The 21856-nt window shown below is 44.1% G+C and overlaps 1 protein-coding gene across 7 annotated transcripts in view; it reads left to right on the forward strand.

The window, feature by feature from the left end:
• The window catches only part of WNT4 (Wnt family member 4), a 142580-nt gene extending 120927 nt beyond the window's left edge, over positions 1 to 21653 (forward strand). For 6 of the 7 annotated variants that reach the window (XM_056542726.1, XM_056542722.1, XM_056542728.1 and 3 more), the window contains exons 3-5: positions 14810 to 14941; positions 19025 to 19167; positions 19965 to 21653. In XM_056542726.1, the coding sequence (XP_056398701.1) occupies positions 14810 to 14941; positions 19025 to 19167; positions 19965 to 20432 (743 nt within the window). In that variant the 3' untranslated portion in view covers positions 20433 to 21653. Of the gene's footprint in view, positions 1 to 6918; positions 7188 to 14809; positions 14942 to 19024; positions 19168 to 19964 lie in introns of those variants that run through there. The other variant, XM_056542727.1, reaches the window with a different exon arrangement.
• The last annotated feature ends 203 nt before the right edge of the window (positions 21654 to 21856 follow it).

Consider the following 21856-nt stretch of genomic DNA (forward strand, 5'->3'; position numbering starts at 1 on the left):
GTGTCTGTGTATATATGTGTGTGTGTATATATGTGTGTGTGTATATATGTGTGTGTGTATATATGTGTGTGTATATATGTGTGTGTGTATATATGTGTGTGTGTATATATGTGTCTGTGTATATATGTGTCTGTGTGTATATATGTGTCTGTGTGTATATATGTGTCTGTGTGTATATATGTGTCTGTGTGTATATGTGTCTGTGTCTCTATGTGTCTGTGTATATATGTGTGTGTGTAGGGGGGGGGGGGTAAACTAACTAATCTGGGGGACAACTATGCTGCCTAATCTGGGGGACAACTATGCTGCCTAATCTGGGGGACAACTATGCTGCCTAATTTGGGGGACAACTATGCTGCCTAATCTGGGGGACAATTATGCTGCCTAATCTGGGGGACAACTATGCTCCTAATCTGGGGGACAACTATGCTGCCTAATCTGGGGGACAACTGGGGGACAACTATGCTCCTAATCTGGGGGACAACTGGGTACAACTATGCTCCTAATCTGGGGGAAAACTGGGGTACAACTATGCTCCTAATCTGGGGGACAACTGGGGTACAACTATGCTCCTAATCTGGGGGACAACTATGCTCCTAATCTGGGGGACAACTATGCTCCTAATCTGGGGGACAACTATGCTCCTAATCTGGGGGACAACTATGCTGCCTAATCTGGGGGACAACTATGCTCCTAATCTGGGGGACAACTATGCTGCCTAATCTGGGGGACAACTATGCTCCTAATCTGGGGGACAACTATGCTCCTAATCTGGGGGACAACTATGCTGCCTAATCTGGGGGACAACTATGCTCCTAATCTGGGGGACAACTATGCTGCCTAATCTGGGGAAAAACTACCCGGCCCTCCACAATATTTTTAGTTTCTCATGTGGCCCCATGGGATAAATAATTGCCCCCCCCATTCCTCCTCCACCCCGGACATTCCTTAACCTGGAGCCGCCCGGGGAAAGGAGAAAGTGAAGACAAGAGACTGGTGAGACCTCTCTGCAAAATTGTGTATTTAATGCAGTGTTTCCCAACCAGGGTGCCTCCAGCTGTTGCAAAACTATTACTCCCAGCATGCCCAGACAGCCTTTGGCTGTCCGGGCATGCTGGGAGTTGTAGTTTTGCAATAGCTGGATGCACCCTGGTTGGGAAACACTGATTTAATGTTTTAATGTGTGAAACTATCTGCTGCGCTCTGTATCTAATCCTGTCATGTGCGATACTGTCTGCTGAGCCTGTGTATCTAATTCTGTCTTGTGTGATACTGTGAGCTGAGCCTGTATATCCAAATCTGTCATGTGGGATACTATCTGCTGAGCCTGTGCATCTAAATCTGTCATGTGTGATACTGTCTGCTGAGCCTGTGTATCTAATCCTGTTATGTGGGATACTGTCTGCTGAGCCTGTGCATCTAAATCTGTCATGTGTGATACTGTCTGATTAGCCTGTTTATCTGACGTTGCGCAGCGGGACGTCACTCGTCATCAGAGAGAGCCAGCGTTGCTGTCGCGCACCACCACTACCGCCGCCGCTGGCATAAATAGGGTTTTGTAGGTATTCTCTAAATGTAATTTTTTTTGTGCGATATAGGAAAATTCCCCCCGCATATATATTGTATCCCTCCCATCCCCTATGCCATTTCTTAAACCCCCCTCCCATCCCCCATGCCATTTCTTAAACCCCTGATCCCTCAGCCCCTGTGCAATCTGGCCCCTCCCCTTTTGTAGCTCCACCCCCACATAGCCACACCCATGACCGGTATTTTTCTGAGGGAAAGGTGGCAACCCTAGTTGCCCATAGCAACCAATCAGATCCCTTCTTTCATTTTACAGCGGCCTAAAGTTGCTGAGTTGCCCTTAGCAACCAATCAGATCCCTTCTTTCATTTTACAGAGGCCTAAAGTTGCTGAGTTGCCCATAGCAACCAATCAGATCCCTTCTTTCATTTTACAGAGGCCTAAAGTTGCTGAGTTGCCCATAGCAACCAATCAGATCCCTTCTTTCATTTTACAGAGGCCTAAAGTTGCTGAGTTGCCCATAGCAACCAATCAGATCCCTTCTTTCATTTTACAGAGGCCTAAAGTTGCTGAGTTGCCCATAGCAACCAATCAGATCCCTTCTTTCATTTTACAGAGGCCTAAAGTTGCTGAGTTGCCCATAGCAAACAATCAGATCCCTTCTTTCATTTTACAGAGGCCTAAAGTTGCTGAGTTGCCCATAGCAACCAATCAGATCCCTTCTTTCATTTTACAGAGGCCTAAAGTTGCTGAGTTGCCCATAGCAACCAATCAGATCCCTTCTTTCATTTTACAGAGGCCTAAAGTTGCTGAGTTGCCCATAGCAACCAATCAGATCCCTTCTTTCATTTTACAGAGGCCTAAAGTTGCTGAGTTGCCCATAGCAACCAATCAGATCCCTTCTTTCATTTTACAGAGGCCTAAAGTTGCTGAGTTGCCCATAGCAACCAATCAGATCCCTTCTTTCATTTTACAGAGGCCTAAAGTTGCTGAGTTGCCCATAGCAACCAATCAGATCCCTTCTTTCATTTTACAGAGGCCTAAAGTTGCTGAGTTGCCCATAGCAACCAATCAGATCCCTTCTTTCATTTTACAGAGGCCTAAAGTTGCTGAGTTGCCCATAGCAACCAATCAGATCCCTTCTTTCATTTTACAGAGGCCTAAAGTTGCTGAGTTGCCCTTAGCAACCAATCAGATCCCTTCTTTCATTTTACAGAGGCCTAAAGTTGCTGAGTTGCCCATAGCAACCAATCAGATCCCTTCTTTCATTTTACAGAGGCCTAAAGTTGCTGAGTTGCCCATAGCAACCAATCAGATCCCTTCTTTCATTTTACAGAGGCCTAAAGTTGCTGAGTTGCCCATAGCAACCAATCAGATCCCTTCTTTCATTTTACAGAGGCCTAAAGTTGCTGAGTTGCCCATAGCAACCAATCAGATCCCTTCTTTCATTTTACAGAGGCCTAAAGTTGCTGAGTTGCCCATAGCAACCAATCAGATCCCTTCTTTCATTTTACAGAGGCCTAAAGTTGCTGAGTTGCCCATAGCAACCAATCAGATCCCTTCTTTCATTTTACAGAGGCCTAAAGTTGCTGAGTTGCCCTTAGCAACCAATCAGATCCCTTCTTTCATTTTACAGAGGCCTAAAGTTGCTGAGTTGCCCATAGCAACCAATCAGATCCCTTCTTTCATTTTACAGAGGCCTAAAGTTGCTGAGTTGCCCATAGCAACCAATCAGATCCCTTCTTTCATTTTACAGAGGCCTAAAGTTGCTGAGTTGCCCATAGCAACCAATCAGATCCCTTCTTTCATTTTACAGAGGCCTAAAGTTGCTGAGTTGCCCATAGCAACCAATCAGATCCCTTCTTTCATTTTACAGAGGCCTAAAGTTGCTGAGTTGCCCATAGGGTTGCCACCCTGCCGGTATTTTACCGGCACAGCCGGTATTTTCATCTACATTCCGGGCTGTGCCGGTAAGTTTGGATGAAAAATACCGGCCATGCAATGGCCGGTATTTTTCATTCACTGACAGGGGCGGACGGAGCAGCATCCCCAGAAGAACACTGCTTTCATGTCCGGCCGTACAATGCCCAGGTCTGACACCACCAGCCTGTGACAGGGAGAGCTCCGTGCGATGACAGGAAGAGATTGTACAGTGCTGGGGAGGGGGCGTGACCTCCTGTCTCCTCTCTCCCCCTCCCCCGCCTTCTCTCTGCCCCGTGCAGTCTTACAACCCTCCATAGGCAGAGCAGGGAGGGGAGAGGCCGTGTATTCTGTCTCCCTCAGGTGCGCAGGGCGGGTGAGTGTCTGTGTGTATATGTGTGTGTGTATATATGTGTCTGTGTATATATGTGTCTGTGTGTGTATATATGTGTCTGTGTATATATGTGTGTGTGTATATATGTGTCTGTGTATATATGTGTGTGTGTATATATGTGTGTGTGTATATATGTGTGTGTGTATATATGTGTGTGTATATATGTGTGTGTGTATATATGTGTGTGTGTATATATGTGTCTGTGTATATATGTGTCTGTGTGTATATATGTGTCTGTGTGTATATATGTGTCTGTGTGTATATGTGTCTGTATACATGTGTCTGTGTCTCTATGTGTCTGTGTATATATGTGTGTGTGTAGGGGGGGGGGTAAACTAACTAATCTGGGGGACAACTATGCTGCCTAATCTGGGGGACAACTATGCTGCCTAATCTGGGGGACAACTATGCTGCCTAATTTGGGGGACAACTATGCTGCCTAATCTGGGGGACAATTATGCTGCCTAATCTGGGGGACAACTATGCTCCTAATCTGGGGGACAACTATGCTGCCTAATCTGGGGGACAACTGGGGGACAACTATGCTCCTAATCTGGGGGACAACTGGGGTACAACTATGCTCCTAATCTGGGGGAAAACTGGGGTACAACTATGCTCCTAATCTGGGGGACAACTGGGGTACAACTATGCTCCTAATCTGGGGGACAACTATGCTCCTAATCTGGGGGACAACTATGCTCCTAATCTGGGGGACAACTATGCTCCTAATCTGGGGGACAACTATGCTGCCTAATCTGGGGGACAACTATGCTCCTAATCTGGGGGACAACTATGCTGCCTAATCTGGGGGACAACTATGCTCCTAATCTGGGGGACAACTATGCTCCTAATCTGGGGGACAACTATGCTGCCTAATCTGGGGGACAACTATGCTCCTAATCTGGGGGACAACTATGCTGCCTAATCTGGGGAAAAACTACCCGGCCCTCCACAATATTTTTAGTTTCTCATGTGGCCCCATGGGATAAATAATTGCCCCCCCCATTCCTCCTCCACCCCGGACATTCCTTAACCTGGAGCCGCCCGGGGAAAGGAGAAAGTGAAGACAAGAGACTGGTGAGACCTCTCTGCAAAATTGTGTATTTAATGCAGTGTTTCCCAACCAGGGTGCCTCCAGCTGTTGCAAAACTATTACTCCCAGCATGCCCAGACAGCCTTTGGCTGTCCGGGCATGCTGGGAGTTGTAGTTTTGCAATAGCTGGATGCACCCTGGTTGGGAAACACTGATTTAATGTTTTAATGTGTGAAACTATCTGCTGCGCTCTGTATCTAATCCTGTCATGTGCGATACTGTCTGCTGAGCCTGTGTATCTAATTCTGTCTTGTGTGATACTGTGAGCTGAGCCTGTATATCCAAATCTGTCATGTGGGATACTATCTGCTGAGCCTGTGCATCTAAATCTGTCATGTGTGATACTGTCTGCTGAGCCTGTGTATCTAATCCTGTTATGTGGGATACTGTCTGCTGAGCCTGTGCATCTAAATCTGTCATGTGTGATACTGTCTGATTAGCCTGTTTATCTGACGTTGCGCAGCGGGACGTCACTCGTCATCAGAGAGAGCCAGCGTTGCTGTCGCGCACCACCACTACCGCCGCCGCTGGCATAAATAGGGTTTTGGTAGGTATTCTCTAAATGTAATTTTTTTTGTGCGATATAGGAAAATTCCCCCCGCATATATATTGTATCCCTCCCATCCCCTATGCCATTTCTTAAACCCCCCTCCCATCCCCCATGCCATTTCTTAAACCCCTGATCCCTCAGCCCCTGTGCAATCTGGCCCCTCCCCTTTTGTAGCTCCACCCCCACATAGCCACACCCATGACCGGTATTTTTCTGAGGGAAAGGTGGCAACCCTAGTTGCCCATAGCAACCAATCAGATCCCTTCTTTCATTTTACAGCGGCCTAAAGTTGCTGAGTTGCCCTTAGCAACCAATCAGATCCCTTCTTTCATTTTACAGAGGCCTAAAGTTGCTGAGTTGCCCATAGCAACCAATCAGATCCCTTCTTTCATTTTACAGAGGCCTAAAGTTGCTGAGTTGCCCATAGCAACCAATCAGATCCCTTCTTTCATTTTTCAGAGGCCTAAAGTTGCTGAGTTGCCCTTAGCAACCAATCAGATCCCTTCTTTCATTTTACAGAGGCCTAAAGTTGCTGAGTTGCCCATAGCAACCAATCAGATCCCTTCTTTCATTTTACAGAGGCCTAAAGTTGCTGAGTTGCCCATAGCAACCAATCAGATCCCTTCTTTCATTTTTCAGAAGCCTAAAGTTGCTGAGTTGCCCATAGCAACCAATCAGATCCCTTCTTTCATTTTACAGAGGCCTAAAGTGGCTGAGTGGCCCATAGCAACCAATCAGATCGCTTCTTTCATTTTACAGAGGCCTAAAGTGGCTGAGTGGCCCATAGCAACCAATCAGATCCCTTCTTTCATTTTACAGAGGCCTAAAGTTGCTGAGTTGCCCACAGCAACCAATCAGATCGCTTCTTTCATTTTTCAGAGGCCTAAAGGCCTCTGAAAAATGAAAGAAGCGATCTGATTGGTTGCTATGGGCAACTCAGCAACTTTTCCTCTGGACGGGTTTTGATAAATCCCCCCCATAAAGTCTTATTTAAAAAGGATTTCCCCTCCCGATTAAAAAATAAATATAGGCTAGAATAACAAAAAACAGAGACAGGAGTCCCGCCGCTGGGGACCCTCCGGGATCTTGCACGCGGCACCCCGTTTGTAATCAGTCCCCGGAGCGTGTTCGCTCCGGGTCTGATTACCGGCGACCACACGGCCCGGCGGCGTGTGACGTCACGCTCTGCCCCCCGTGTGATGTCACGCTCCGCCCCTCAATGCAAGCCTACGGGAGGGGGCGTGATAGCTATGCTTTCTAGGCTGGCATCACGCACATGTCAATTTGCATTGGGATACTCACCAGTCAGATGTACAGTTCTTGCCTCATTGTTTTACACTGTTTTTTTTTTTTTTTGGGGTGGGAGTGGGGGGGGGGGGTGTACATAAAAATTAAAAAAGGGGAAAAAGGGGGGGTGTAGACTTGTGGTGTGTGAGATTCCAGACTGGAAATGCCAGCAATACTGGAATATAAGTCTTCCCTTCTTAGGCAACCACAGTGCAGAACGACCCACACGAGCCTGCTGTTAACCTCAACTGACTTGGATCGGAGTCAGTCCCCACAAAAGCTCCGTCTGGGGCCTGTCTTTGGCAGGCTTTTTCTACTATGCCAGATTATTTGCAGTGTGGACCAGCGACCAGTCAACTACGACCACCAAGGTAGTCCCACGTATGTTGACAGGATGTATCCACAGGAGAGATACAGGGGTGAGAGACTAAATTCAGAGTTACCATAAAATTGATAAAACATTCCACCTTCCCAGACAAACTATTAGGGATAATATTTGCTAATGTGGTTATTTAATGCACGGACCCTGGATGTGACTGGACGGATTGTATTACGGGGGGGGGGGGGGGGGGGGGGGAGGGGGGGGGGTATTTATCAGTTTTGCCTGTTGAAAGTTTCTTTTTACCCTTTTTTTTGTTCACTTTTAGTTTTCGTGGACATGGACCAAATTTATCATTTGGTGCACGTTGTTAGTAATTTTGGTTCAAATGTTGAAATCAGCCGTTCACAGCGCCTTTTACACAGAACTTACCGCCGCAGAGGACGCGTATTTTACCCTGTAGAGCAGCCATTTTGGCGTCCCTCCTGCAGTATATCAGCAGGCGACGTGAGTTATTTTCTTTTGTGGCGTTTATTTATATATATATATAGCATGTGAAATGGATTTTATTTTTAAAGGGGTTATCCAGGAAGAAAACTTTTTTCATATATATCAACTGGCTCCAGAAAGTTAAACAGATTTGTAAATTACTTCTATTAAAAAATCTTAATCCTTTCAGTACTTATGAGCTTCTGAAGTTAAGGTTGTTGTTTTCTGTCTAAGTCCTCTCTGATGACACCTGTCTCGGGAACCGCCCAGTTTAGAAGCAAATCCCCATAGCAAACCTCTTCTAAACTGAGCAGTTCTCGAGACACGTGTCATCAGAGAGCACTTTGACAGAAAAGAACAACCTTAACTTCAGAAGATCATAAGTACTGAAAGGATTAAGATTTTTTAATAGAAGTAATTTACAAATCTGTTTAACTTTCTGGAGCCAGTTGATATATAAAAAGAAGTTTTTTCCTGGATAACCCCTTTAACTTGAGTATTTATTTATTTTTGTTACTTTAGTGCAGTGGTCTTCAACCTGCGGACCTCCAGATGTTGCAAAACTACAAATCCCAGCATGCCCGGACAGCCGTTGGCTGTCCGGGCATGCTGGGATTTGTAGTTTTGCAACATCTGGAGGTCCGCAGGTTGGAGACCACTGCTTTAGTGCTTACCTTTCCTGAACCTGTGCGGCCATGTCCAATACTGGCTCAACGGAGGGTGAAGGTTCCTCAGAGACAACTATGTCACAGGATAGTATTGAGCAGCCCCGGAGGCGTCGCTGCTTTCACAAAAAAAAAAATGTTAATGTATTTTGACGCCTTTACATTTTCTGACATTGCTTAGTGTGTTTTCCATGTGCAAAATTTCTTGGCGGTGATTTGCGCCCAAAAAAAACAAACTAAAAGGCGCAAAATTGCGCCAAAGATCGATTGGTGCAAATGATGAATTACTGACTAAAGTTAAAATCACACACAGGACCGTGTGATTTTGATAAAGTTGTAAAAATTACAGTGGAGAAAATGTGCCAAACTTTGGCGCAAAAAGACACTGCGCCAAAGCATTGCTCCAAAGTTCCGTAAAAAAAACACATGAATCCTTTGATAAATACCCCCCATAGTCTCTACTAGAGATGAGTGGACTTACAGTAAATTCGATTCGTCACGAACTTCTCGGCTCGGCAGTTGATAACTTTTCCTGCATAAATTAGTTCAGCTTTCCGGTGCTCCGGTGGGCTGGAAAAGGTGGATACATTCCTAGGAAAGAATCTCCTAGGACTGTATCCACCTTTTCCAGCCCACGGGAGCACCGGAAAGCTGAACTCATTTATGCAGGAAAAGTCATCAACTGCCGAGCCGAGAAGTTCATGACGAATCGAATTTACTGTAAGTTCGTCTCTAGTCTCTACTAATATCACATGCAGCTAAACATATTTTACCCTAAAATGTAAAGCACGTATATGTAAAGGGTAAATTGAACTGTCTGTTTCTTTAAAAAGCTGGGTGGGTGACAACCTGAACAAGGCTCCAACATCTGATACCAATAAATTTGTGAATATGCAAAAGTTAAATTCATATATAATTAGGGTGTTTTGCCCATCAGGAGCCCAGGGAAGCTGAATAAACCCCACAAAATCAATAATGGTGGCTGGCATTCCTTTTTCCATGTATATAGTAGATGGTCCAGCTTCTCTATGGCCACATTAGCATCATGATTTTGAAGAATGCCACTTGTCAGGATACAACAAAAAGATATTCTGACCCTTAGCACACCCATGGAGGTCAACAGAGCAATTGTAGCCTGCCCATGCAAACAGGTTAGCTGTCCGCACCACTTTCTGTCTGTGGGGCCGCGATAGTCCGATCGGTCAGACCTACCTACCAATCAGTCATCACATGTGTATATGTCTCTAAAAAAAATCAAAAGTTTCTTTAAAGGGGTACTCCCGTGGAAAACTTTTTTTTTTTTTTTAATCAACTGGTGCCAGAAAGTTAAACAGATTTGTAAATCACTTCTATTAAAAAATCTTAAAGGAGTACTCCGGCGCGCACTTTTTTCCTTTCATCCCGTCCGGGCTGCAAAATAAACACACTTTCTCTTACCTGCCAACAAGCCCCCGGTGCTCCGGTACAGGTGTTTGGTCCCCGGGCTGTATTCCTCTTACTTCCAGTTAGCCCGACACGTCACATGGAGATTCAGCCTATCATCGGCAGAGGCGGGACATCGCTGCGGCATGTGATAGGCTGAAGCTCCGTGTGATGTGCCGGGCTAACAGGAAGTAAGAAGAATACAGCCCGGGGACCAAACACCTGTCCCGGAGCTCCGGGGGCTCGTTGGCAGGTAAGAGAAAGTGTGTTTTCTTTTATTTTACAGCCCGGACGGGATAAAAGGAAAAAGGTGCGTGCCGGAGTACTCCTTTAATCCTTCCACTATTTTTTAGGGTCTGTATACTACAGAGGAAATGCTTTTTCTTTTTGGATTTCTCTTCTGTCGCGACCACAGTGCTCTCTGCTGACCACTGCTGTCCATTTTAGGAACTGTCCAGAGCAGCATATGTTTGCTATGGGGATTTTCTCCTGCTCTGGACAGTTCCTAAAATGGACAGCAGAGGTCAGCAGAGAGCACTGTGGTCGTGACATCAGAGAAATCCCAAAAGAAAAGCATTTCCTCTGTAGTATACAGCCCCTAAAAGGTACTGGAAGGATTAAGATTTTTTTATAGAAGTAATTTACAAATCTGTTTAGCTTTCTGGCACCAGTTGATTAAAAAAAAAAAAAGTTTTCCACGGGAGTACCCCTTTCACAGTCCCCGTTTAGGTTCAGCCCTGTGTTCCAAATATATTTTGGAGATAAGAAATGGCCAGCCGTGTAATGCATAGAACTGTCAGAATGGACGTCCATTATGACTAGTAGAGCTGATGACCACTACCGGGACACCACAGAAACGAGGACTTTGTTTGCCACGAGTAAGAAAGGAGAGCGTCAGTAAATTCGATGCAATGGAAAAGTGGAGGAGTCGCCCCTGGCAACCAGGTCGTTTAGGTCATTTTTAGAAATGATCTGAAACCTGACTGATCCCCACTTTTCCTTTGTGTGGCGTCCTCCTGGGAATACAAACAAAGTCGCGGTAACACAAGTGGTCACCGCGCATTATGGGAACGGACTGTAAATGTGCGAGAGAGGGGGCTGGAAGTTCTAGGTGGTATCTGGAGAACACGTTGATAGATTAAACAGCAAACATCCACATTTCCAGCGAAAACTTTTCGAGGAGCTAGACATAATAAATATTTGGAAAAGTTTGCTGCAAGCGTAAACTCGGACAGCTGCTCCCATGTTTCGTGGGGAGGGGAGCAGAGCTTTGTGTATCAGCGTGGAACGTTCCATTTGATGATTTTTTGATGTTTTTTTTTTTTATGGCATTTTATATCATTAAAATATAATTTAAAAAAATTTAACCAAGGAAAGCAGAGAGAAAAATGGAGGCCTGGGTCGGTTTTGCTGCTTCCTATACTCATTGGCATTGTGGCTTCTTTCCTTCACAACAGTGTTGTCCAAACAGAGTGTCTCCAGCTGTTGTAAATCTACAACTCCCAGATTGCCCGGACAGCCTTTGGCTGTAGGTTTACAACAGCTGGAGACACACTGTTTGGAGAACCCTTCTCCACAGGTTCCACCGAGAGTAATCCTCTGGGAAAGAAAGAATAGACTCTACTTCAACTTTTCCCTTTAAAGGGGTACTCCGGTGGAAAACTATTTTTTTTTAAATCAACTGGTACCAGAAAGTGAAACAGATTTGTAAATTACTTCTATTAAAAAAAATCTTAATCCTTCCAGTGCTTATTAGCTGCTGAATACTACAGAGGACATTCTTTTCTTTTTGGAACACAGAGCTCTCTGCTGAATCACGAGCACAGGGCTCTCTGCTGACATCTCTGTCCATTTTAGGAACTGTCCAGAGCAGCATATGTTTTCTATGGGGATTTTCTCCTACTCTGGACAGTCAGGTGTCAGCAGAGAGCACTGTGTTCATGATGTCAGCAGAGAGCTCTGTGTTCCAAAAAGGAAATAGTTTCTTCTGTAATATTCAGCAGCTAATAAGTACTGGAAGGATTAAGATTTTTTTTTTTAATAGAAGTCATTTACAAATCTGTTTGACTTTCTGGCACCAGTTGATTAAAAAAAAATAAAAATAAAAAAGTTTTTCACCGGAGTGAGTACCCCTTTAAATCTTTTTGTCACGTAGGTATAACTTCAACAGCATGAAAAGAAAAGTGCTAAATGTGAGAATGAGTACCCCTTTAATTCTATGACAGATTCATCCCCTGGCACCATCAACAGGGGCATAGCTTTGGGGGTGCAGAGGTAACAGTTGTGCCGGAGCCCTGGTGCCTAAGTGGACCCCAAAGAACGTCTGCCCCACAAAGGATCAGTGTTATAAGGCCATGTTCACACGGAGTAAAATGTGCGTAAATCCGGACTGATCAGAAATGTGCCGTTTCATAAACGGCAATGCATTTTCGAACAAAATCCGCAAAAAAGAATAGATGAGTCTATTTTTTTTTTTGTGGATGCCAGAATCGGGATTTCTTTATTTATATGGCGCACACAGATTCCACAGCGCTGTACACTCAAATTACCCTATGTGCCAATTACAGTATGTTCACACAGCGGAATGTCCGCCGGAATATTCTGCACAGACATTCCGGTGCAGCTGAGTCCCATTTATTTCGATGGGATTCTGCTGCAGTGTTCACGCAGTAGAATTCCCGCAGCAGATGTTTCAGAGCAGAATCCCATCGAAATAAATGGGACTCAGCTGCACCGGAATGTCTGTGCAGAATATTCCGGCGGACATTCCGCTGTGTGAACATACTGTAATTGGCACATAGGGTAATTTGAGTGTACAGCGCTGTGGAATCTGTGTGCGCCATATAAATAAAGAGTTATTATTATTATTATAGGGCCCAGAAGCTACAAGTTAGGCCTATTACCATCACTGGATGAAACGATCGGCTTGTGTCCCGTTGCGTAATGTTCTGTGGTAGGAAATCTGTGCTTTTCATCAGTGCTCTACAGGGTAAAGGAAACGACTCCCACAGATATGTGGTTATAAACTCCTAGCGCAGAGAGTGCAGTGGGGGTTGGGATTATGGTTGGGACTGCTAGTGAGGTTTATGGGTAGATACAGTGTTCAGGTAAGTGAACCTTCCCTCCCGAGAGGCCACGCTATGTCCGCACATATCGGAAGGCTGAGGCATAGCTATACGGGGAGTAGGGGTATCAGTCACTCCTGGGTCCTGGTGCCCCTCTGCCATATAAGATGACACCAGTGTTGAGATGAGTTCAGACTTGGCAGAATTTTTCCTCTATAGATCCAGGGGTCAAGTCCTGAGAAAAAAGTGTAGGAACTTAAACCCAAGATTCCCATTTAAAGGGGTATTCCAGTGAAAACATTTTTTTTATTCATATCAAGTGGCTCCAGAAAGTTAAATTACTTTGATTACAAAAATCTTAATCCTCCCAGTACTTACCAGCTGCTAAAGTTGAGTTGTTCATTTCTGTCTGACCACAGTGCTCTCTGCTCAGGAACTGTCCAGAGTAGAAGCAATTCCCCATAGCAAACCTCTCCTGCTCTGGACAGTTCCTGAGACAGACAGAGGTGTCGGCAGAGAGCACTGTTGACAGACAGAAAAGCGCAACTTAACTTCAGCAGCTGATAAGTACTGACATCAGTAGGATTTTTTTATAGAAATAATTTACAAATCTGTTTAACTTTCTGGGGAAATTTTTTTTTCCCACCAGAATACCCTTTTAAGGGCTGGTCCTGCAAGACTCCTGCTAATGGGAACGGTGGTCATGCTGTGGAAAAAGTGCAGGATCTCTGTTCCCATGCGTTCCTGCAGGACTTGAGCCCTGCATAGATCTAATCGCTAAATTTCAGCTACAATAAAAATACCTAAAAATACACTGCAAATCCGCCACATCTGAACGCAAATTACACGTGACAGTAATTTTGCATTGGGACCAGGGACCTTGAAGTGTATCTTAGTGTTTAGACCCCGACCAATCTCTAGAATGAGCAGGGTGAGAGAAGCATGCAGCTGAGCGCCTCTCTACTTTATGTGCAGACGACTGAGACAGTCATAGACTTACATTGGGTGTCCATCGTGGTGATGTGGCACAGAGCTGTGAGAGAATGCCATTGGCGCATACTTCTCTCTGCTCAGGTAGGTGATCAAAATGTTTAACATGGCTCTACAATATGTCAAACCTTTTTCCCAGTGACAGTGCCCTATTTTAGTAGCACCTATAGCCTGTCTTGGTTCTTCTAATAATGGATCCTTGATGAATTGTCGTCTCAGATGAATCTGTGCAAATTGCATCTTCTAAAAATGTTCGCGATCATCATCATCCTCCTTGTGGATTTGCCGTTTCCTGAATTCCGGTGCTGTCAACCAAACAGCCTCGGTCATGATTGGTATATCAGGTGCCGAAACTCACAGCACCAATACCTAGTAAATAGGGCCTAGAAAAAACTCTGTAAAGCAAGAGCTCTACATAAATCATGGCTAGAGGTCCTTTTTAAATCCTTAAAGGGGTATTCCAGGCAAAAACAAAGGATAGGGGATAAGATGTCTGATCGCGGGGGGCCCGATGCTGAGACCCCCCGCGATCTCCCTGCTGAATCTCCAGTTTCGGAAACCTCCGGGTTTCCGGGACTGGGGACGTCACGCCACGCCCCCTCCATTCATGTCTATGGGAGGGGGCGTCACGCCCCCTCCCATAGACATGAATGGAGGGGGCGTGACGTCACGTCCCCAGTCCCGGAAGTTTCCGAAACTGGAGATTCAGCACCCGCATAGAAAGCGGGTTCTGCAGGGAGATCGTGGGGGGTCTCAGCAGTGGGCCCCCCGCGATCAGACATCTTATCCCCTATCCTTTGGATAGGGGATAAAAAATGTTTTTGCCCGGAATACCCCTTTAAAGAGAACCTTTCATCACTTTGATGTTGACCGAGCCATAAGTCATTGGGGTCTTCCCTGGCTTCTTCCCTCCAGCCATTACTGTTCCATCCCCATTTGGGTATTGGGAGAGAACTAGCAATCAATGTCGGTGGGAAGGGGAGATCCCGCCAGTGACTGCCCCAATGACTTATGGTTTAGGCACCATGAAAGTCGTGAGTTTTTAGAGAAAATGGATATTTAATTATTCAACCATTGTTCTTCTATTACAGGCACCAGGGAAGCAGCTTTTGTGTATGCAATATCTTCGGCAGGTGTTGCCTTTGCAGTGACCCGGGCATGCAGCAGTGGAGACCTAGAAAAATGTGGCTGTGATAGGACTGTTCATGGGGTCAGCCCTCAAGGTAAACACAAATGTAATACATCACCATAGACATTTGAGCTGGACTGAAACTGGGGCACTTGCAAGTCCAATGGATGTAAATCACACAGCTACTGTTCCCCCAAAATTACTGATTGGGTAGACCTCTTTGCTGCAAGCCAAAAGAACTCTTAGGTACACCTTAAAGGGGTACTCCCGTGGAAAACTTTTTTTTTTTTTTTTAAATCAACTGGTGCCAGAAAGTTAAACAGATTTGTAAATCCTTTCTATTAAAAAATCTTAATCCTTCCAGTACTTTTTAGGGGCTGTATACTAAAGAGAAATCCAAAAAAGAAATGCATTTCCTGTGATGTCCTGACCATAGTGCTCTCTGCTGACCTCTGCTGTCCATTTTAGGAACTGTCCAGAGCAGCATATGTTTGCTATGGGGATTTTCTCCGGCTCTGGACAGTTCCTGAAATGGACAGCAGAGGTAAGCAGAGAGCACTGTAGTCAGGACATCAGAGGAAATGCATTTCTTTTTTTTTATTTCTCTTTAGTATACAGCCCCTAAAAAGTACTGGAAGGATTAAGATTTTTTTAATAGAAATGATTTACAAATCTGTTTAACTTTCTGGCACCATTTGATTTAAAAAAAAAAAATAAATACGTTTTCCATGGGAGTACCCCTTTAACCCCTTAAGGACTCAGGGTTTTTCTGTTTTTGCACTTTCGTTTTTTCCTCCTTACCTTTTAAAAATCATAACCCTTTCAATTTTCCACCTAAAAATCCATATTATGGCTTATTTTTTGCGTCCCCAATTCTACTTTGCAGTGACATTAGTCATTTTACCCAAAAATTCACGACGAAACGGAAAAAAAAATCATTGTGCGACAAAATCAAAGAAAAAACGCCATTTTGTAACTTTTGGGGGCTTCCGTTTCTACGCAGTTCATATTTCGGTAAAAACGACACCTTATCATTATTCTGTAGGTCCATACGGTTAAAATGATCCCCTACTTATATAGGTTTGATTTTGTCGCACTTCTGGAAAAATCATAACTACATGCAGGAAAATTTATACGTTTAAAATTGTCATCTTCTGACCCCTATAACTTTTTTATTTTTCCACGTACTGGGCGGTATGAGGGCTAATTTTTTGCGCCGTGATCTGAAGTTTTTATCGGTACGATTTTTGATCGGACTTTTTGATCACTTTTTATTCATTTTTTAATGGTATAAAAAGTGACCAAAATACGCTTTTTTGGACTTTGTAATTTTTTTGCGCGTACGCCATTGACCGTGCGGTTTAATTAATTATATATTTTTATAGTTCGGACATTTACGCACGCGGCGATACCACATATGTTTATTTTTTATTTATTTACTCTGTTTTATTTTTTTTTATGGGAAAAGGGGGGTGATTCAAACTTTTATTAGGGAAGGGGTTAAATGACCTTTATTAACACTTTTTTTAAACTTTTTTTTGCAGTGTTATAGGTCCCATAGGGACCTATAACACTGCACACACTGATCTCCTATGCTGATTACTGGCATGGATTAACACGCCTGTGATCAGTGTTATCGGCGCTTGACTGCTCCTGCCTGGATCTCAGGCACGGAGCAGTCATTCGTCGATCGGACACCGAGGAGGCAGGTAAGGTCCCTCCCGGTGTCCTGCAAGCTGTTCAGGACACCGCGATTTCACCGCGGCGGTCCCGAACAGCCCGACTGACTAGCCGGGATACTTTCACTTTCGCTTTAGAAGCGGCGGTCAGCTTTGACGGCCGCTTCTAAAGGGTTAATACCACACATCTCCGCAATCGGCGATGTGTGGTATTAGCCGCGGGTTCTGGCCGTTGATGAGCGTCGTTAAAGCGTCGTCCTGCGTCGTTAAAGGGTTAAAGGGCTACTCTGCCCCTAGACATCTTATCCCCTATCTAAAGGATACTGGGGACCCGCGATCTCAGCTGCGGCACCCCAGGCATCGAGTGCTCGGAGCAAACTTTGCTCCGTGCCGGATGACTGGCGATGCAGGGTGGAGGCTCGTGACGCCATGGTCACGCCCCCTCCCATAGACTTGCATTGTGGGGGCATGACCATGATGTCACAAACCTCCGGCGCTGCACCCGACACTCTAAACGAACGCCGGGTGCAGCAGGGAGACCCGCCGCTGGGGACCCCCACGATCAGACATATTATCCCCTATCCTTGGGATAGGGGGTAAGATGTCTGCGGGCGGAGTACCCCTTTAAGTTCTTCTGTGCATCCAGGCCACATTTCAGGCAAATCCATAGTGTCTTGGAGACTTCTGAAATCCCATTGATAGATGACCGTGCATGTCCACTATTATCTGGGTCTGAATCATGATGGATTTCTGACCTCCACCCATATAATCATTGGAATATGGCATTTAATAAATAAATCATGCTTAAAGTAAATTTGACCCACTGACTTGTATGAAACTTGGACTTTAGCCTTATACTGGATACAGGTGCCTGTTTCTTTAATTTCACACCTAGCTGCTCATGTGAATGCTATTATACAGCTTCCTGACCTCAGGGTAATATAGTTAATAAATTATAGGAAAATAAATGACCCAGATAATTATCATATTAACTGATGTGGTGTTTGCAAAACTAGAGCAACTCTTGTAAATTATTTCAACCCAACTGAAGTCCTATTAAACTTATTAGGAGGGATTCATGGTTACTATTACTGCCTTGAAAGGACAGAGGACCCTGGGTGTAACCACTAACCAGTACGATATCTGTTTTCTCTGGCCACTCCAGATTTCAGCGTAACCTGATGTTCTTGGGCCCTTATTAAAGGGATACTCTGGCTCTTAGACATCTTATCCCCTATCGCGGGGGTCCCGCCGCTGGGGACCCCCATGATCTTGCACGCCGCACCCCATTAGAATCAGTCCCCGGAGCTGTTCGCTCCGGGTCTGATTACTGTCGATCACGGGGACGGAGCATTGTGACGTCATGGCTCCGCCCCCGTGTGACGTCACACTCCACCCCCTCAATGCGAGACTATGGGATGGGGCGTGACAGCTATTCGCCCCGTGTGACGTCACGCTCCGCCCCCTCAATGCAAGCCTATGGGAGGGGGCATGACAGCTGTCACGCCCGCTCCCATAGGCTTGCATTGAGGGGCGGAGCATGATGTCACACGGGGGCGGAGCCGTGACGTCACAACACGCTCCGGGGACTGATTCTAACGGGGTGCGGCGTGCAAGATCATGGGGGTCCCCAGCGGCGGGACCCCCGCGATCAGGCATCTTATCCCCTATCTTTTGGATGGGGGATAAGATGTCTTAGCGCTGGAGTACCCCTTTAAGTTTTGAGGCCCCACCAACCATATGCTATTTATAATACTAATGACTTCTTAGGCCACTTTCACACTACAAAATTACTCCGTTTTAAAGATCCGTACGAACTTCCGGTTTAGCACCTTGTATTGCTTGTACCTGTGCATGTGAATGCTTCTCTTCTTAAAGACTACAGGCTGTCTGGATCATGTCTGTGCTCTAAAGGCACTGTATGGAGATAACTACACCTCCCTCCCCCTCCCCTCAGAAATTTTGGTCCTTTAAAAAAAAAAAAGAAAAAAGGACCAAAAAGGCTGAATTTTCTGGGTTTGTTTGCAAAATGAAAAAGACAGAGACCCCCTAGTGGCAATTTAAAAAAATAAAAATGTTCATATGTTTAGCAATCACATTTTTGAATGACATATATTAGGAAAATGCTTAGTTTTTAAGGAAGTATTAAATAGAAAAAAGTTGTTTCTAACGACAATAACACTTTAAGCACCAGGGCCTAAGTGTGCCTGCTACCTCTGCACTCCAGATAGTTATACCCCTGCAAGTTTATTCCTGCATTCAAAAAGCATATATGGATTATTATATTGGGCTATCCATCAAAATGACCCTAGTATGTGTTTAGTGTGTCTTTATTGTATCCATGCTCTCTATAAATACTGTACATACATGTGTCTTGAGAAGTTTAGCAAAAAAATGTTTCTAGAGTTTAAAGCTCATCCTTTGCAGATACGTGCCAGCAATGCATTTCAACTTTTTAGTGAGCCATCCTGAAATGTTCTTTTTTTGGCAACCTGCAGGGTTCCAGTGGTCCGGCTGTTCGGATAATATTGCTTATGGAGTGGCCTTTTCCCAGTCATTTGTAGATGTAAGAGAGAGAAGCAAAGGTGCATCGTCCAGTAGAGCGCTAATGAATCTCCACAATAATGAAGCAGGACGGAAGGTAACTGGTACTTTCTTTAGTTTTTTTGTTCTAAGCAGTACATTTTGGTCTGGTCGCCACTATAATCATGGGGGGGGGGGGCTATACGTCTTCTTAAAATTATTGAAAGTGTGGCTAAAACATTTTCAAATGCCAGAAATAATCTAGTGCACCTAAATTAATGTGTTTCTTAGCTCACAGTCCTCCACTGGGGATGTTCCAGGGATAACATTAAAATTAGTCCATGAACCTAAAAATAAAAGGTGCCAAAGTGATTATGTAAAACTTGCACCATCATCATCCATTCGAAGCAAGGTGCGTTTCATTCCTAGCTATTGGTGCATTGGCCATTTCTTTTGGCACCCAATATGCTTATCACGACATCGATAGCCAAGGGGATGGTATCCATTGCTGAGCAGTGTTGCAAGACCCCATGGCTTTCTTGCCCCTCAGTTGCCTATCAGCACCAAAACTGATGGCAAAGATAGCAAAGAAGTGGGAGGACCTACAAAGACATAGAAAGTGCTTGAGTCTGTAAAGCTCAAGTATGTAATAGAATCTACGGTTCCCCTAAAAAAAATGTATGTTTGAGATTTCGAAAATTCAGCTAATGGTTTCAATAGTCTTCAATGGCAAAAAACTTTTTTTCCTGATGATCTGCAATGATCGTTCCTGACATGATGTTTCAGTTATTTGCTCAATATTCCATCATGTCAATCATACTTCCGTTCAGCTATACGTTGGTATCATTTAGCTGCTCATTCACACATGAATTTTTGCCAAATCAATGAACTGAAAATTTCCCACTTTATTTATAGGCCATCCTCAACAACATGCGAGTAGAATGCAAGTGTCATGGCGTCTCCGGATCATGTGAAGTGAAGACCTGCTGGAAAGCCATGCCTCCATTTCGCAAAGTCGGAAACGTTCTGAAGGAAAAATTTGATGGAGCAACTGAAGTGGAGCAGAAAAAAATTGGAACAACCAAAGTTTTGGTTCCCAAAAATTCTCAGTTTAAACCACACACGGACGAAGACCTGGTCTATTTAGATTCCAGTCCCGATTTCTGCGACCATGACTTAAAGAATGGTGTTTTAGGAACTACTGGCCGGCAATGCAACAAGACTTCCAAAGCCATCGATGGTTGCGAGCTTATGTGCTGTGGTCGAGGGTTTCATACAGAAGAAGTCGAAATTACAGAAAGGTGCAGTTGTAAGTTCCACTGGTGCTGCTTCGTCAAATGTAAACAGTGCCATAAAGTGGTAGAGATGCACACGTGTCGGTGATCAGCCTCTTCTACCAGAATAGACAGTTCTTTTCTCTACACACCACCCATGTCATTCCTTCCACCACGACAGGTGAAGCTCCACAAACTGCCGGAAAAAAATGATAAAGCGGGACAATGGATTTTTTTTTAAAGAATATTTAAAGTCCCCAGATATCATTGATGTATATTTGTATCCTTGTTCTTATTTATTGCCGACAAACATTGAGGTTTTCAGCCAGTGCTTCCCATCTACATGTGGTGAAAATGACTTTTTGTGTTGCTGCTTCTATAGGGACGGAGACCGAGACATGACCTGCAAAAATCTGCTGAAGGAACGGAACTCCAACAAATTCTATAAAAAAAGAAAAGAAAAAGGACTTTAAAAAAATGTAATTCAAAAGGTTGAGAGAAACTTATATAGGATGACCACTATCCACCTTGTTATTCCAGTGACATTTAACTAACTTCCACCCAATGACCAAAATAACGAATGAAAAAGTTTCATTATATTTTTTTGAAATGGAAACAAAAATGTTAGCATAGGTATTTTATATCTATATCAATGTATATAAATATATATTCATGTTTTGTATTACAAATATTTCTGTACAAAAAAAGATTATTAAGCCCGGTTCGAGGTCATTACACAGGTTTTTCACATCTTTTCCCGTTTCTTGAGGAAAGACAGAGCTGTAAGCTCGTTTTTACGTAGAATTTTTTTCCCATTTCTCAGATTTTCCTGCTGAACTCAGGGGAGTTATACGGTGCCGCGAGTAATACGGCGGCAAAACTGCAGCCTTGGAACTAAATTAAAGAACAACCCTAGTCATAAGTGACCTACCTGTTCACATATATAGTCTTGTCCATAGGGGGCATTATTATAGTCATTTGCGCTGATGTAGATCAGATCTCGAAAGGACTTGAAAAGTAACAACCACTTTTTGAAACCAGAAATCTGCTTAGAGCAGACGCCACTTCCCTTGCCTCCGCTCATCTTGGCAGCTCATACAACTCAGCAGGGGGCACCATTGCGCCCAGGAAGAAAAAGAAAATCTTCGGTCCATCGTAAGGAATATTGGAAGAGACATATAGAATTTTTCAAAACAAAAAATATATATTTAGCAAAATCTATCTTTTAAATGACTTTACCATTTAACATAGCGTTTTACTGCACTATTTATGTTAATATCAATTATGACTGGAGTTGCTCTTAAAAATTCTGGAACAAAATAGAACATGTTTTAGAAAAGATTTCTGTTTTTTTATGGGTTTTTCTTTCTATTTTTCATGTCCAAAAATAATGAAAAAGAGTGAAAAACGTTATGTCAATTGAGCAATATTGGTATGTTACCATCTCTAACGCAACGCGTACCGGTATATATAGTCTATATGGTGATCTAAAGCAATAGTTTTAGCACAATTCACATAATTCCCAACATTTGA

This window comes from Hyla sarda, chromosome 10 (genome assembly GCF_029499605.1).
Source record: "Hyla sarda isolate aHylSar1 chromosome 10, aHylSar1.hap1, whole genome shotgun sequence".
NCBI classification, from domain to species: domain Eukaryota; kingdom Metazoa; phylum Chordata; class Amphibia; order Anura; family Hylidae; genus Hyla; species Hyla sarda.